The sequence below is a fragment of the Phoca vitulina genome, unplaced genomic scaffold, assembly GCF_004348235.1.
Source record: "Phoca vitulina isolate PV1807 unplaced genomic scaffold, GSC_HSeal_1.0 scaffold24, whole genome shotgun sequence".
Taxonomy (NCBI): Eukaryota; Metazoa; Chordata; class Mammalia; order Carnivora; family Phocidae; genus Phoca; species Phoca vitulina.
In genome coordinates, this window is record NW_022589727.1 from 23465925 (window position 1) to 23483376 (window position 17452).

Below are 17452 nucleotides of genomic sequence, written 5' to 3' on the forward strand. Positions count from 1 at the left end.
TGGTGGAGCTCCAAAGTGCCTCACTCACACAGCTGGTGGTTGGTGCTGGTTACTTGTTGGGAATTCAGCCGAGTCTGGCCACAGGCTCATCTGGCACTGTCTTCTGAGGTTACTGTTCTCACACACATCCTCTCCCCAGGGTGCTGTGGTATAATGCCTAAGAGAATCTAGGAAGCAGTGCCTTAAATCTGAGGTCTTAACAAAGAGACATCCTTGACTTCATTTTGACTCTTAGGATCATTTTACTGGCTGGGCAGTGGGTTTTATCTTAGTTCTGAGGCTCTCCATTTCTTTTTCAAGAGCATTTTGGTTACTGAACAGGCTGGAGATGAAAATCACCCCACACATCCCGGATTAGAAATATTTCCTCAAAATTATTTTTATTTCCTTATTTCCTTTATTATTATTAATTTCCTTGAAATCAGTTCCTACTCTTTATCTCCCACTCATACTGACAGTTGATAATGGCTGCTGGCTAGGCACTAAGTTGGAGCTGTAAGCTGGCAGACTTGGATCTCTCCATGTGAGTCTCTACTTGTAACTGCTCAGGCTTTTTCAAATGGCATCTGGGTTTTAAGAAGGGGTGTTCCAAGCAGTTAAGACAGAAGCTGCAGGTCTCTCAAGTCCCAGCCGCGAAAAGTACATTTCATAGGTCAGTCTGGCCACTCCAGATCTGAGGAGTACGTGGAGAGGTGGGAATAGACTCTCTCTTCCCCATGGGAGAAGGAGCAAAGAATTTGCAGCCATCTCTATACCATCACCATGTATTGAAATAATTTATGTGACATATACACTGCCACAAGTGTGTGAAGATATGTTGTAAGAATATCAGAGTATTAAAAGAATTCATAATGGGTAACTTTGGAAACAGTCTTAAATGTCCATCATTTAGGATTGAACAACTCCATTATAGTAATTTATACAGTAGAGTATATGTTGCTGTTAAAAAGAGTATAATAAATTTCCGTGTCCTAACAAGGAAGGTGTACAAAATACATTTTGTTGAAAAGTTGCAAAATTATGTATAAGATGATGCCTTTTAAAAAAATACAAGCTTATGGTGGGGAGGGGATGGGCAAAATGGGTGAAGAAGAGTGGGAGATACACACTTGCAGTTGTGGAATGAATAAATCATGGGAATAAAAGACACAGCGTAGGAAATATAGTCAGTTATACTATGATAGCGATATATGGTGACAGATAGTAGCTACACTTGTGGTGAGCATAGTATAACCTATAGAGATGTGGAATCACTATGTTGTATACCAGAAACTAATGTAACGTGTGTCACCTATAAAATTTTTAATTTAAAAATATATGAGTTTTTATGTACTTTAAACAAACTGGAAGAATATGTTGTATACTGTTGGATATACTAAGGGTTATCACTTCTGTATTACTTATAAAAAAAATCTCTGAAGGAGGGCCTTTCAGAGGGCTGTTCTAAAGATTGAATAAAATAATACATATAAAGCATTAAGCAGAGAGCCTGGAATATGGTAAAATTTAAGTAAAGGAAAGTTCTCTTTGTATCTGAGATCCAGGGGTCTTGAATTATTTAATACACAAGAAGTATTACATTTAATATAGTATTAGGAGCTTAGAATTACCAGGTGATAAACATGTATGAAAAACATTATAGGCTTGCAAATTACTGTAATTGAAAATGAGTAAGAATGTTTGCGGTTATGTAAGAGAAGACAGAGGCCAGTTTAAAATATGAGCCAGTATCTATAAATAGTGTATTCTAGAATCATGGATACCTTAGAGATAATATATTCTCACTTACCAAATGAGAAACTTTAAGCTCAAAACAAATAATGGATCTGTACCAAATCACACCAACTTATGGTGGAACTAGAACTGTCAGAGTTTTTCTTTGGAGCCACTTAAGAAGAAATAAATGTGCCCTGATTTAGGAGAGCTTAATTAGTGAGATTATTGAAAATTATACAACTAATTGAGGAATAGTATTTGGCATCTTCATGAATGTTTCCATGGGAACCTAATAATGGCTGTAATGCACTATACCAGAAAACAGTTGTCGATGGAGAAGCTACTGTATTCTGGTAGTGATTGGCATATTTATATGTCCTGAATTATGGAGTAGAAACCATACCCATTAAGTGTCATGATAACATGGAATCTATTAGGAGAAGATGAAAAACTTACTAGTGAGGATAGAATTAACAAATTGGATAATAACTAGAAGATTCTACTTAGTTCAGTCAATATTTGGACACTTGACTGAGACACAGTGGATGCTCTTACATGTTGAACAACTGGCTCTCTGGTGAGTGAGGTGATGGGACCTTGATTTGTAGCTTTTGCCCATGGTGTAAGTCCTCATCACGGCTGATTTCCAGTGCCTATGTGCAGCCATTGAATGAGGTGTTCAGGAGAGTTGGCTCTCATGACCCAGTAAATGCTGGCTCCAGCACACTATCAGGCACAGTACTAGGCTCTGAGGGTTATACAGAGATGGACTAGACAACGCAGAGGAAATTCATGCAGAGATGAGCTAAAAGGCTATTTCTGGCTATATATCATTATGATATGTATCTTAATATTTGAACTGGCAAAAAGGTAAGGTTTCTAAGTGATGGTAGAACTCAGAGAGGTAAGTAGAACACGAAAGCCAGGTTTTGCTTAGAGAACAGTTGTCAAACTAATTGAAATTGATCATCAGTTTTCATTTCTTTGAGGGCTCAGAAGGTAGGAACAAAACCCAGGGCTTTAACCAGAGTGGGGAATCTGATAAAAGATCCCTTTCCCAATAAACTGGATCCCCTAAAGGGCTAAACTTTAGTGTAAGTTGAACAAAAAACCTACCATTTCCATTTCAACTCCCATGTGCCTCTGGAGACTGCAAGAAAATTACCTCTCTTGAATGTTGGCACTAGGTAGAAAAGGAAAAAAAAAATCAAACTCTTTTCCTAGAGCATTCATCAGTATCAGTAAATTGGCCTTTGTTTGCAACCTGCATTCATATTACTTGGGTGGTCTGAAAAATTTCAAGGTTAACATTTGGTTTCACATGGTGCTAGACTGGTAGTGTCCTTAGATACCTGATTGGAGGAAACACAGATTATCTCTGGAAGAATTCACCTTTATCTTAGACCTAAAATAATTTCCATATTGAACATAAGAGCAAATATTTTTAAGTATGTGTATATAATTCAAGAAAAGTGTTGAAAATTAGAAAAGAGCAAGTTTACTTGAAAAGATAAATGGAGCTTCTAAAACTAGAAAATATACATTAAAAAAAAATAAGATGCTCTCTGGGAAGGTTAAACAGCTTAAGAGAGAATTCGTGAATTGGAAGGTAGATCGGAACAATTGTCCAGACTGCAGCCCAGAGAGAGGGAAAGTAAGAAAAGGAGGAGGTTAAGAGTCCTGAAGGACAGAATGTGAAAATCTCAAATACAAAATAAAAGTCTAATCAAAGTGCCAGAGTGGAGGGAGAAAAGGATCATAAGGCAGTATCTGAAGAATCTAATAGGTGAAAACTTTTTAGAATTGATGAAAAGACACCAATCCATAGCTTTAAAAAAGAAATGTAGGGGCACCTGGATGGCTTAGTCAGTTAAGTTGCCAACTCTTGATTTCAGCTCAGGTCATGATCTCAGGGCTCATGGGATCGAGCCCCACATCAGGCTCCACAGTCAGCATGGAGTCTGCTTGAGGATTCTCTCCCTTGGTTCCTCCCCGCCCTCGCTCACTCTCGCACTCTCTCTCTCTAAAATAAATGAATAAATCTTTTTAAAAAATAAATAAGAATGTAATAGAGTATATGTGACAAAAGGCTGGTACAGTATTTGTTCCTCATAATTAGTGTAGCAAATACTGATTGCTTTGCTTCCTAGGTTTAGAATCAAGTCTTGTAATTCCACCAGTTAAGTACTTTTCTAAAGCTTTTCTGAGAAAAGGCTTTCATCGTATCCCCTTGTAACATTGTTTTTGGTAGTGTTTGTTAGTGTTTTCTCTTCCTAAATGCTTCATATTTATACTGCTTCAACCTGTAAACTCCTCAGTTTATTTTACTCCCCTCTAGTCCCCACAGCACTTTTGAATAGGTATTCCTAGAGCTGAAGAACTTTTGCTCACTCACTGAATTTGCAAAAGCTATTACCTTTTTTGTCCTAATTGAGTGCTTAGAGGGTTAGAACCATAAGATTGAAGGATACTTTGAGAGTTGAAACTGTCCATTAAAGTAATATTCACGGAATTGTTGTAGAAGGGAGCCAAACTCTCCTTTTTATTGGAGGCGTGTAACTCATATTGTCAGTCTGTTAACAAGAGAATGGACAAGTCTGTAAATTAATTTGAGTATGTATGTTATTTAAGATGGTATTAAATCCTTAAAAACATTGCCTGAGTCTTGATAAATGTATAGTACATGACTCCACTTTGTATTTTTAATGTTCACTTTTAGAAAACATGTAAATCCAAACCAAAACTAAAAAAGTAAAGATGTGATTGTTTGTAGTAAAACAAAATTATAGTAAAACAAAAAGATTGATTTCACCAAAGAGTTCACCACAGATTTTCTTCAAATAGGCATCTTACTGCATTTAAATTTTCTTTTTAAGATTTTTTTTATTTTTAAGTAATCTCTATACCCAACATGGGGCTCAAACTTAGAACTGCAAGATCAGGAGTCCCATGCTTTACTGACTGAGCTAGCCAGGACCCCCTGCATTTAAATTTTTTAAAAAGTATCCACTTCAATGGGAAACCATTTGTAAAAGTACCTCTGAAATTATATTAAAAGAATAAATACTAGTCATGACTTTATTACATTTTTTCATTTACTACTGTTACTTTTTCATTTTTAAAAATCAAATTTAATATTTTTTATAATTCAGAGACTAACCCCAATATTAGATTGATTAGGTATTTTTACATATTAAATTATGTTCTTCAATCATTTTTTAATGTATGTGTTCTATTTCATTGTGTGGATGTATCCTAATTTATGTAACTTGTTGAGACTTGCAACATTCATAGCTTTTATTAAAACAGTGTTTTAGTGCACATTGTTCACATCTGTGATTTTTCTTCAGAATAAATTCTTAGAAGTGAATTGCTGGGCCATGCAAAACGTTAAGCTTTTTAATACTTACTACATTTCCTTTGAGATGTGCTGACCCAGAATAGATTAGTACAAGAAGACCTTTCTCCCTAGCTCTCCCAACTTTCAGTGTGGTGTGTGTTAACATTTTGAGTAGTGAAAAGATCTTACTTGAATTCCACTTCTCTCATTTTACATTTTATTTTTGTCTGTTTCCTAGACTTTTTTTGAAAGACCATTCTTAAAGATCATGAAATAGTAAATCCAATGTCTTTCTTTTATTCTCTAACTTTTCTGAAGCGTCTGATTCTTCACTAACCCTTCCTACTTCCCATTCCATGACTTAGGCTTTATTTACTACATAATTCTAGTCCTCCCAAATCTGACATTACTAGCTCTTTTTCTTCCCATAGTTGAAATTATAGTATTATCCTCTAAAGATTCAGCCCTGTGCTTTTCCATCTGTATTCTTCAGCCTCGTATTCTCTTTTTGCTTTCCTTTGGTCATCTGGAAAACTTGTGTCTAATAGAAGGAAACTGAGATAGTGATGCTGCGTTGATACTGCCGTGGTTTTCAGAGCACGGAGCTCTCCGGCTTCTCTCTTCCTTCCTCTTATCAATTAAGCCATCAGTTTGACTGTTTCCTTTTGCATCGTCACTATTCCAGTTTAGGCTGACACTTAAGTAACCTAATTCATCTCGCTGCCTCTGGGTTTTTACCCCAGTTCATCTTATATTTCACTAGCTTATTTTGTGAAAATACTAACATGATCATGTCATTTCTAATCTCAGAACCCTTAAGTGATTTCCCCTTTCTTAGAACAACTGAGATACATTTTATAGGCTCACTAATCAATATTCATTTGCTTACAATAGGTTGTTAAAATTACACACTGTCCTACACTGCTCACCAGAGATGGAGATCGCATTCGAAGTAACGGAAAGTTTGGGGGCCTTCAGAATAAAGCTCCTCCAATGGATAAACTTCGGGGAATGGTATTTGGAGCTCCAATACCAAAACAGTGCCTGGTCTTAGGGGAACAAATAGGTAGGTTGAATAACTAATTAAATAACAATTTCTCATTTGATTTCAGGCCTTTGTCTGGGGCTTGTGTATTGATACTCTAACATGAAAAATTAACCAGTAAAAATATGAATACAATGTTTTTGTCCAGTACTTTCAACTTTCTTATATCAGGTAGTTTTGAATTATATAGAAGGTAGGTTTTTCTTCTTTTTCATTCTTCTTATCTTGAAATAAAAAAACTGTCCTTATTGAATAGATTAGTATTTCATCACATCATCATATTCTTTTTATATTAAAATTGTAACTATCTAGATTACAACTAAACTTTAATTTTAGAGTGCATGATGTGACCTCCTTCCCCCATTTTCCCTTCTGCAGGCCTGTCCCCTTGTTTCTAGGCAGCCAATATAATTGCCTCTCCATCTGTGCTCTGAAGTGCATATACGTTACAGTAGGTCCCCTACAGGCTATAACTTAAGAGTCTGTTTGCTCTTACTTTTATATAGTTCTAATATACTTGGGTATCTACTTTTGTAGCAAGAAAGTAGTTTGTTGTCATTGTTAACTTTAAAAAATTTTTTGACTACTCTAAGCACCTCTTAAAAGTAGAATCATACAGTATTTGTCCTTTTGTGACTGGCTTATTTCACTGGGCATAATGGCATATGTCAGAATTTCCTTTCCTTTTAGGCTGAATAATATTCTCTTGTATCTGTATATCGTATTTTCTTAACTTTATTAAAGTATAACATACATAGAGAAAAGAGTACAGTACATAAACAGCTTGGTAGAGTTTCACAAAATAAGCACTGCCCCTGTATTAAGGAATAGAACATGATCGACCCTGCAGAAAGTCTCTCATGCACTCTTCCAGTCCCTGCCCAATCCCCTCTTGAAAGCATAACAACTTCCTTGACTTAAAACAGCATGTCTGTTTTCATACCTTATGTAAATGGAATCATGCAATGCATACTTTTTTGTGTATCTGACTTTGTCCATGCAACACTGTGTATATAGTTGTTCGTTTTCATGGCAGGATAATATTCCATCGTATAAATATACTGTAGTTTATTTCTTTATTCTACTGTTTAAGGAACTTGAATTGTGTTCGGCTTGGGATTATTACTTCAGCCACCAGCAATATTTAAAGTAATAGTTGGGAAAGATGTTGGAAGAAGGTTGTTTTGTGTTCTTTTACGATATGGTCAGTCAGTTGCAGCTCTAAGAGGAGACCCAGGAGAGAGGCTCAGAAAAACAAAGTGTAGTATACTTACAGGTCTTAGAGACAGGAGGCATACCACACCACTCAGGGCCACATGGAAAAAAAACACAAATGTGGTGAGGAGGCAGAAGATAAGAGCAAGGAGAGTGCTTAGGCCATAGCCTTTATTGAGGTTTCCATAGGAAAGGCAAGGCATGACAGGCAAACAGCTTAGGATTGACTAGTTTGAATAATTTCAGTGGGCTTTGGGCTTATAGGTATGGGCTCTAGGCAAAGGATGATGTTTAAGACAAAGGAATACTGCTTCTTGGGGTGCACAAGCCAGATAGAAGACGTTTGGCTCTGGATTGGTTAGTTTGCATGCTGTCTGATTGGCTAGCCCCATAAGGGGCAGCCTTTACCCAGCCAGAAAGGTTTTAAGATGTCAAAACATCATAATATACAGAAAATTAAAATTGTATATGATATAAAGGCTCATACTTCTGCTTATGATGGCAGTGAATGCATACAAAAATCTCTGTAGACCATAAGTGAGCATCTAAACAAACTGATTATAAAAAATCAGAAAAAACAATTCACTTAGGGCTAGTGAATCAACATAAAAAGCCTCAACCCATATCAGTCTAGCACTACAGTTTATGGCAGTGGTTCCCAAGCCAAAAAGAATTACCTGTGGAACTTTAAAAATGCACAGCTGTCATACTGACAATTTGCAATTTTCCTGGGCATCTGAATGTTAGTATAACAGTGTGAAGTATTATCTATAGATCTTTGGGAAGAAAACATTTAATAAAAGATTTTTGTGCCCTTGTTGGGTTATCAAATATGTAATGTTAAGAAATAATGCAAGGATTTCAAAAATAAAACAGTTACATATCCTTCCTGGTAAATATCTTCAAAAATACTGTATACATGCAGACTAATGATTCACCATTAAGAACTCATTTATTAGGGGCACCTGGGTGGCTCAGTTGGTGGAGCATCCAACTCTTGATATCTGCTCAGGTCATGATCTTAGGGTCCTGAGATTGAACCCCTAAATTGGGCTCTGTACGCAGCAGGGAGTCCGCTTGGGATTCTTTCCCTCTGACCCTCCCCCAGTGCATGCACAGTCTCTCTCTCTCAGATCTTTTTCAAAAACCTCAAATATTGGAGCACCTGGGTGGTTCAGTCATTAAGCATCTCCCTTTGGCTTAGGTCATGATCCCGGGGTCCTGGGATCGAGCCCCGCATTGGGCTCCTTGCTCAGCGGGAAGCCTGTTTCTCCCTCTCCCACTCCCCCTGCTTGTGTTCCCTCTCTCGCTGTGTCTCTGTCAAGTAAATAAAATCTTTAAAAAAAAAAAAAAACCGCAAATATTAAACTATTTAAAAAATTAAATGAGATCATTCAAGATTATTGAAATGTATAAAATACTTTTGGTTGTAAGCAGTAGTAACCAGCCCTGACCACTTTAAGCAAAACAGGAATGTACTGGCAGAAAATTGGGAGAAATCACAGATTCAAAGATTGGAAACAGCCAAGACAAAATCAAGGATAATTCTGTGACATTCAGCAACCTTGAGTTCCTTGCACTGAGACTTCAGTTTGCATTTTTTAACATGCTCAGACTCTACAACTCCTAGGAGAGGGAAATTTCCTCCTTAGTCAGCTGGCCATAGTAAAGATCAGATAGAAGAGAGCTTTGAGAAACCTTTCTTGCATATCATGGGATTGGTTGCAGAGAAAAAGCAATTTTAAACTAGACTATCACCACAAAAATTGTCTACTATTAACACAATTAAAAGCATAGTGTCTTCTAAGTAATTATTCCTACAGTGTTTTGCATTACAGTATTTGATATGAGATACCAGCAAAAAATCAGAGCATAAGATGAAAAAATGAGTATGTACATGTTATAAAATAAGGTGATTAAAAATAAGATCTTGAATAACATGTAAATACATGAAATTTTTTCACTAGAAAGCAAAGACTTATATTTAAAAGATCTAGTCCCAGGACATACAAAAATTTTGTCATTTGTCATTTGTTGGGTGCTTAATGTATGTCAGAAAGTATAAAAAAGTTAGATGAAGTGATTAACAAGAGAAACTGGGAATTTAAATGACATGCACAGTGCCACATGATCAGGAATCTCTTATGTAAAGGTTGTGTCTATGACACTCCTTTATGTTCTTTACAAGGAATCTCCTAAACAAAATATAAAGTGAAATGAAGAGGGGCGCCTGGGTGGCTCAGTCATTAAGCATCTGCCTTCGGCTCAGGTCATGATCCCAGGGTCCTGGAATTGAGCCCCTCATCGGGCTCCCTGCCCCACGGGAAGCCTGCTTCTCCCTCTCCCACTCCCCCTGCTTGTGTTCCCTCTCTCGCTGTGTCTCTCTGTCAAATACATAAATATAATCTTAAAAAAATAAATAAAGTGAAATAAAGAATTAACAAAAATCATGTAAACATTAAATAGAAGAAATCACCAGTAACAAGTGTTAATGCGAAAGCTAACTAACCTCAAGGCAAAGGCACTAAAAATGCAAAGATAAATTCATTTTGATAAAAGATGTATTCCACACTATAGGTACAAAACTTAATAAACTTGATGCAATAAAATACAGAACCAAAATTTGTAAACTTATTGTAATAATAGAGATAGAAACATTGTTTTGAGGAACCATTTTTCAACGACAGGTTATTAGTCAAAAACATAAGGAATTATCACCTAATAAGTTGCATTACCAGTACTTTCTTAGGTATTTATAGAATATGTCACAAAAATTGGTCATAATTTCAAAGGGTCAAATTGCTACTCAGCTACAATAAGACTACAAATTTTAAGCACATTCTACCTAGGGTACATTTTGTAGCATAATGTAATGGAACTCTAAAAATAACTATTCCTTTCCTCCCCAAGTAACTACCCCAGATAACGGACATTTAGAAAAAAGCATTTCATCAAAAAAGAAAAAGTTTAAATGAGCATCACGAATTAGACTTAGGAGACATGACAGCTGAGATCAAATATCAAATCTATAAGCCGAATGCTTTTATTATTAAATGAGAAAGTAAATATACTAATCATTCAAGTCAAATGTCGGGGGAAAAGATATTTCAAGAAACAGTACAACCAAATGAATTAGAAAAAAGAAAAACCTTGTACTGAATATATAATTCCTAGAGATGGTCTTTGTGCAAGAACAAATACAAGAGGAATATTGGCTCAGAGGATCTACTCAGAGATTTCTTAGATTTCTATAATATTATAAATACATTTAGCATCTCCAAATAAAATGGACTAAATTATAGAAAATTGCAAACAAAATTGCTTTAAATAAGGCATAAAGCTTACATAGACCATTACCAGAGGAAGTGTTCAAGAAGTTCATCCTTACAGTTTTTTAAAGTAAATTTTAAATATAAATTGTTGCATAATGTAAATATGGAGAATACCCAGATCATCTTATGAAATAGTACAGAAAAAGAAAACTAATATTACCACTCTTCAGCTATGTTCAGGAAGTTCTTGGCATAGTTAAATAGAAATGAGTTTAATATTAAAAGGAATAGTTTAATGGCTTTATCTACAATGATTTTGCCCCCAGATGTATGTATAGCTGACTTCTTTCTTTCCGGTCTGTACTTTAGTGTTCTACCTTCAGAAAGAACTTCCTTGATGACTCTATCTGGAATTAGAAGAGTTTTTTGATATAGAAGTACTAAAATAAATGAGCAAAGAAAATATTTTGTAGTTAATTATTTTAAGTTTGCATAAAATTTTAAAGCACCGTGAAGAGAAAATAGGCAAATGACAAACTGGGAGAAAATTGCAACATATGGTAGACATAGGTGTTATAGCCCTACTATTAAAACAACCTTTAAAAATCAAGAAAAAAAGACTATAGAAAAATAGATGATAAATAAGCAATTGTCAGTGGAATAATAGTTAATATTTGAAGGCTTACTTATGTATGGATACTTTGTAAAGCTTGTCACTGGAATGATTTCATTTACTGCTGCTCTCCTCATTTGATAGATGAGGATGTTGAGGCTCACAAAGGTTAGAGAACTTTCCCAAGTTTGGAACAATATATGTATTCATTTGCACGGCGAAGTGAAAGAGTAGAAAGAAAATTGTTTTATTTCTGGATTACATAATTAAGGTAATTTTCTTCTCCATTATCCTTTTCTATATATTTTTCTGGATCTGAATCAACAGTGTGTGTCATTTTTTATAATCAGAAAAGGTTCTAATTGTTTTTAATACTCATGTTCTTTGAACCAGTAATTGATCTTCTGGGGAACATGCTTAAATAAACCATCCGACATACAGACAAGACTTTTTTTTTACTCACATGAATATTGAAGATAGCACTGTTTTTCAAGCTAAACATTAGAAATGTTAAATGCTTTAATTGAATTTAGAATCTGGGAAATGCCTATTACAATGTTGAAAGTGGTTAGAACATATAAATGCAAATATGATATATGTTAAAAATCAAACCTGCAAACTTTGTGGAATGACAAACAAGGAAGATGATAGACCTACTGATTTTTTCCCCCCAGTCTTCCTTTTCTATATTATTCCAGGTTTTTTATAGAGATCGTATAGGTAGAAATACTTCTTAACAAAAAGCATTAAAATAACTCTGGACATTGTAGAAGCCAAGATACGAAAGAAGAAAGAGTTGTTAATAGCAACTGAAGAAAGGAAAATCCTTTTAAAATAACCAGTAATTAGTTAATATATAGCTTATTATTGTGACATCATCAAACTCTTTAACACTTTTATTATATCCATATATTCCAAATATGTATTATATGTGTGGCCAGCTTAGAGATGATTATACCATGCTTAATTCATTCTACTTAACCTCTCAGTTATTACTATCGATTTATTTTGTTGTTGTATATTAAGTAAAACCATTCTTAGTGTTTTTAGAAGTAGTGACCAAGATTAGTTAAGTGCTGTAGTTTTCAGGGCAGTGATATTTTGTTTTGCTCTATTATGAAAATAAATAAAGCAGTAACAGTGCACTCCCATGGACCTATCATCTAGCCACTCTTATTTCATTCATAATCCTCTTGTCTCATAACTTGCCTCTGGCCTCCTCTCCCCAGGTGGATTATTTTGGAATAAATCAGGGGTTCTAGTATATTTTCCCTTTTTTCCTCCTCCTAGTCATAAGTGCTTATCAGGTTTTTGCCTAATAAAGTTCTTAGAATCATGTAGAACATAAAAGTTTGAAGAGACCTAAATATTTAGTAAAGTCTGCATACCCATCTAACTGCTTGAATCTTCTAGTAGTAAAAAAGCTGCTTCTGCCTTCTAAGCAAACTTTAAATACTGCCTAATACCAGCCCTTCAGATATACTTTCAATTCCTTTATATTATTTTTAGTAGCTTTGCTTACATGGTCATTCGTCAGGATACATTGAAATCTTTCTTTAATATGTATCATACAGAAATTAATGCGTTGTATTTTGAGCTTTCTTCCCTTCGTATGAATTAATTTTTTAAAGTATTTTCTGTTTTCACAGTAAAGCTTCATGTTTTTTGCCCAGGTAATTGAAATTTTCAGACAACATATAAATGTCTAAAATGATCCAAAATCGTTTACAAACAAAATTAATTGTGAATTTTGAATTTTTTTTCTCTTTGGCAAAATTCTATTAAATGAGTTAGGAAAGACTTTTATAGACACCATAGTAAATAGAAGTTACATTTCATGTACAAAAAATTGGGGGTTAATAGGGCATATTAAGTTAAGCTGCTAAAGGGTGCCTGGCGGGCTCAGTTGGTGGATGCAAGTCTTGATCTCAGGGTTTTGAGTTTGAGCCCCATGTTGTGCATAGAGATTACTTAAAAAATTTAAAAATATAGTACTGCTAGAAAATCACTACTTCCAACAGATATGATCATTACCTTAAAGCTTTCAAAAACGCACCCTTGATAAAATACTGAATTTTCAAAAAGCTTAACTTTCTGTAAATTACTATGTCTAAAAATGTATTATAGTATTCAGGTTTGAGACTATTTTTTGTCTGATTTATTAGACAGTAAATATTAAATGCAATGATTGTACTCTAAATCAGGGGTCAGCAAATTAGTCAATGGACAAGAATGCTTTATACAGTTTTAAATGGTTACATTCTAAATGTATAAATACCCTCATAATACCCTCAATTTTGCCTCTTGGCTCACAAAGCCTCAAATTTTGCTGTCTGGCCCTTTGACACTCTGGTCACATACAAAGATGATCAATATGCATGGGAAAGGACATACAAACACCAAATATTCAACGTACACACTAGTTTACATATAAAACTATGGAAGAAATTAAGAGTCTGAGTATATTAGATATAACATGAAATACAAGATGAAATCTACACTTTTTAATGGTCAAGAACAGAGTTTGGAAAAGAACTAGCATTCTGATGAGCGAGCAAATACTCATGTACATCTGTGTATGCTCATGAATATATTCATATATTTAAATACAAATTCTGTATATAAGCAATGACAAGGTCCTTATGATCCTTAATTCTTTATGACTTTTTGAGAACTTTTAAAGGTATCTAGAAAAAATATTAGTTTTCTAGTCTGATGTGGTACTTCTAATTTCATAGTAATGTAATGTTTTCTTACTTTACATAGTTCATTCTTTACATAGTGAAGTGCATTCTTTACATAGTAAAACACTGCAAAACAATACTTATTTTGTATGTGAATGAGTTACAAAATTATGTCCAGACCCATTATCAATGATGCTGTACTTCTTCAGAAGATAACACACAAAACTTCAGGCCATTAGGGCTTGATATCCTATTTTTTTTTAAGTTTTTATTTAAATTCCAGTTAACATACAGTGTAATACTAGTTTTGGGTGTACAGTGTAGTAATCCAACACTTACAGACAACACCAGTGCTCATTCCAAGTGCCTTCCTTAATCCCCATCGCTATTTAACCCATCCGCCCACCTCCTTCCTCTCTGGTAACCATCAGTTTATTCTCTATAGTGATGAGTCTGATGTCCTATTTCTTAATAAGTTATGAGGGTCTTCCACCTTTAAATACTCAAGAAATTAGTATATTCAAGCACTTTAATAGACAGTGGTCCTGTTATTTATAAGCAGAAAGATGGAATGTTAAATATTTCCCATTAAATGCAGCACTAACAGGTTCATATTTTATGCACAAGATAGAGAGTAGCAACTTTTTTTTTTTTGGTCCAGGATCTGTTTAATGAAACAGACTGTGTTTAATGATTCCACAGGGAATTAAGTGCAGTTAAGCTATTAATCAGGCCCCGGTTCCTCCCAAGGGAGGAGGGAGCGCAGAGGGGCTCTGCCAGGCCCTCATGGGTGACAGTTCCAGCAAAACCGGCACCGTGACCCATGGTCTGGGGCTCAGCGTGCCTTTATGACCCTCTGTGAAGGGGATCCTGTGTTCATCAGGGCTTTTGTTTTTAATTTTTATTCTTCTTTCCAATGAAGTAGTTCAAGAGCTCCCAGGGAGGAATCGGGGGGGTAAGCAAACAGCTGTTGCTGAAGCAGCCTGGGGGGCTCGAGTGTGGTTGGCGGGAAGCTCTGACCCAGCTGATAGGACATGAGGGGATGCGTCTTGGTGACGCCAGGGCACCCCATCAACAATCCTCATGACAGCAGTCGGCATTGAGGGAGCACCTCCTGGGTCTCAGGCCCGGGGCTGAGGTCCTTGCCCCTCTACTTCCGTTCCATCTGCACATCCAGGATGCAGGTCTTAGTGCAGTTGTTTCGCCGATGGGTAAACTGAGCCACAGGGAGACCGACTGAAGTCCCACCCTGCCACAGCTAATATAGAGAGGAAGGGAGTTGTGAATGCTGCCAGTGATCTGTGCACAGACCCCGAGTCTTAGACGACACCCGAAGTGAGCAGTGGTCGACTAGGAGCTGGAGCTGATCCGAACAGGAGCTCTGGAAGGGCTTGCTAGGAGGGCAGGAGCCAGGCTCAGTCTGGATAGACAGGGTTCAAATCCTGTCTTGGGCAAGCACGGTGTGGCCTGGAGCAACTGCCTTCATGGCTCCAAGCCTCCTTTCCCCGCCGTGTGTAAAATGGGGCTAGTGATCCCCACTTTCCAGGCTTCTTGGGAGCAGAAAATGTGAAGGGACACAGGAGGTGCTCAGGCCCCATACGCTCCCATCCCAGGGCAGTCTGCCATCAGCAGGGGGGCCGTGCTCCAGCCCATCTGCACCCAAGGCTGGGGCCACCCTCTGCCAGGACCCTGACCACGATGCAGACAGGTCCTTCTTCCTTGCGGGGGCCTTCTGCAGCCTCCTGCACAACATGACCCCGAGATCAAGAGTCGCATGCTCCAACTGAACTGAACCAGGCACCTCTAGCCGTACTATATTTAATGCATTTGCCACCCCCCTCAACTTGTCTGTATGGAATTACATTGAATAATGAATATCAGACAGAATGTAAACATTGACTGAGAGAGTGATCCAATTCACAGAGCACTTTTACATAGAAAACACTTCCCTGACACAGAAATTTATTGAAGTCAAGCAGTTGAAGAAAATTAAAATTTAGCAAGCACCGGTTTTGTGCTGGGGTCTAAACTGCATTTTTATTTTGTCTGTTTACACTGAACAAAGTCTTGTGGCTTTAGAAGTAGATCCCACATGTTACTATAATATAATACCCAGTGTTGCTAATTCTTCTTTCCTCAAACACTGACTTGATACGTATCAGTTGTTTTAATCAGACATCTTTGGTTTCTTTGCAGATCTTCTTCAACAGTATCGTACTGCTGTGAACAAGTTGAACAGTGTGATCGAGGACCTTAACCGTCAGTTAGAGTACCTTCACACTCCTGATATGAAGAAGAAAAAACAAGAACTTGATGAACAAGAGAAAAATCTGAAACTAATTGAGCAAAAACTAGGTTTGTGCCTTCTTTTTGTTACTTCTACTTTCTCTGCATGAAGACAGATATTTATGATTAGAGTTCAACTCCAAGAAGAAAGAGGGTGAATGATCCATGACTTAAGTCGACACTCTTGTCCTCCAAGTCACCTGATAAGTGGTTGTAAGGTCTTCTCTTAGCAGGAATAGTAGGAAGGATTCTCAGTATTATTAATTCGTTTTCTATAAATGAAGATAGATTTGCTTTTCTTATAATAATCCCAGTCTTTTAAAAGTTCATTTTCTACATTTTCTGTCTTTATAGGTATGACTCCCACACGTAAGTGTAATGACTCATTGCGCCATCCAGCAAAGGTCGAAATGACAGATTGTCCAGTTCCTCCTAAAAGAATGAGAAGAGAAGCTTCCAGACAAAATAGGTGAGTTTATTGTGACCTGAGAGTTATCACTGGGTAGTTTATCAAAGCTCTTGAGTCATCATACTTAAAAACCAGCACGGGGGTGCCTGCGTGGCTCAGTCAGTTGAGCGTCTCACTCTTGATTTCTGCTCGGGTTGTGATCTCAGGTTCGTGGGATTGAGCCCCACAGAGAGCCCTCTGCACTGAATGTGGAGCCTATTTGGGATTCTCTCTCTTCTCCCTCTGCCCCTCCCCATTCACACTGCCTCTCTTTGTTTCTCTAAAAAATAATAATAATAAACTTCTTAAAAAAATAAAAATAAAAGCCAGCATGAATTTATTTCTGATTTCCCCCTTGAGCCAGAATTAGGGGTTTTGTTTTATTTTATTTTGTTTGAAAAAACTAAGTGATGAATAATGAAGATAAAACATAATTATATTCTCCTAGGATATTCCAGTTTTCTGAATTATTTTTGCTAATTATTTGGAAATGTTTATCATTTATGTTTTGTTTAAGATCAGTGTTAAGATTGAAATTGCTTTTCTGTTGTTTGGCTTACCTTGCAAATACACTACATTCTGCTTCATAAGATCAGCAGCTTGCTAAATTAGAATATACAAAACCATTTGTATGTTATTTATTTAAAAATCGCTTATAATAGTTGGTTTGGAAAATCAGATACCATTTACATAGCACACTAAAATCCCAGCAAAGTTATCTGCAGCCTAACTCAATGGTAAGAAAACTGTCCTTTTGGGGTGCCTGGGTGCTCAGTCGGTTAAGCATCTGCCTTCGGCTCAGGTCATGATCCTGGAGTCCCAGGATTCCTGGG

General features: G+C 36.4%; 1 protein-coding gene across 4 annotated transcripts in view; it reads left to right on the top strand.

Annotated features, from left to right (window-relative positions):
* Positions 1 to 17452, top strand: part of SMCHD1 (structural maintenance of chromosomes flexible hinge domain containing 1) — a 145009-nt gene that overhangs the window by 117921 nt on the left and 9636 nt on the right. For 2 of the 4 annotated variants that reach the window (XM_032421492.1, XM_032421496.1), the window contains 3 exons: positions 5951 to 6122; positions 16082 to 16240; positions 16526 to 16640. In XM_032421492.1, coding sequence (XP_032277383.1) covers positions 5951 to 6122; positions 16082 to 16240; positions 16526 to 16640 — 446 coding nt within the window. Of the gene's footprint in view, positions 1 to 5950; positions 6123 to 11345; positions 14283 to 16081; positions 16241 to 16525; positions 16641 to 17452 lie in introns of those variants that run through there. The other 2 variants (XM_032421494.1, XM_032421495.1) reach the window with 2 other exon arrangements.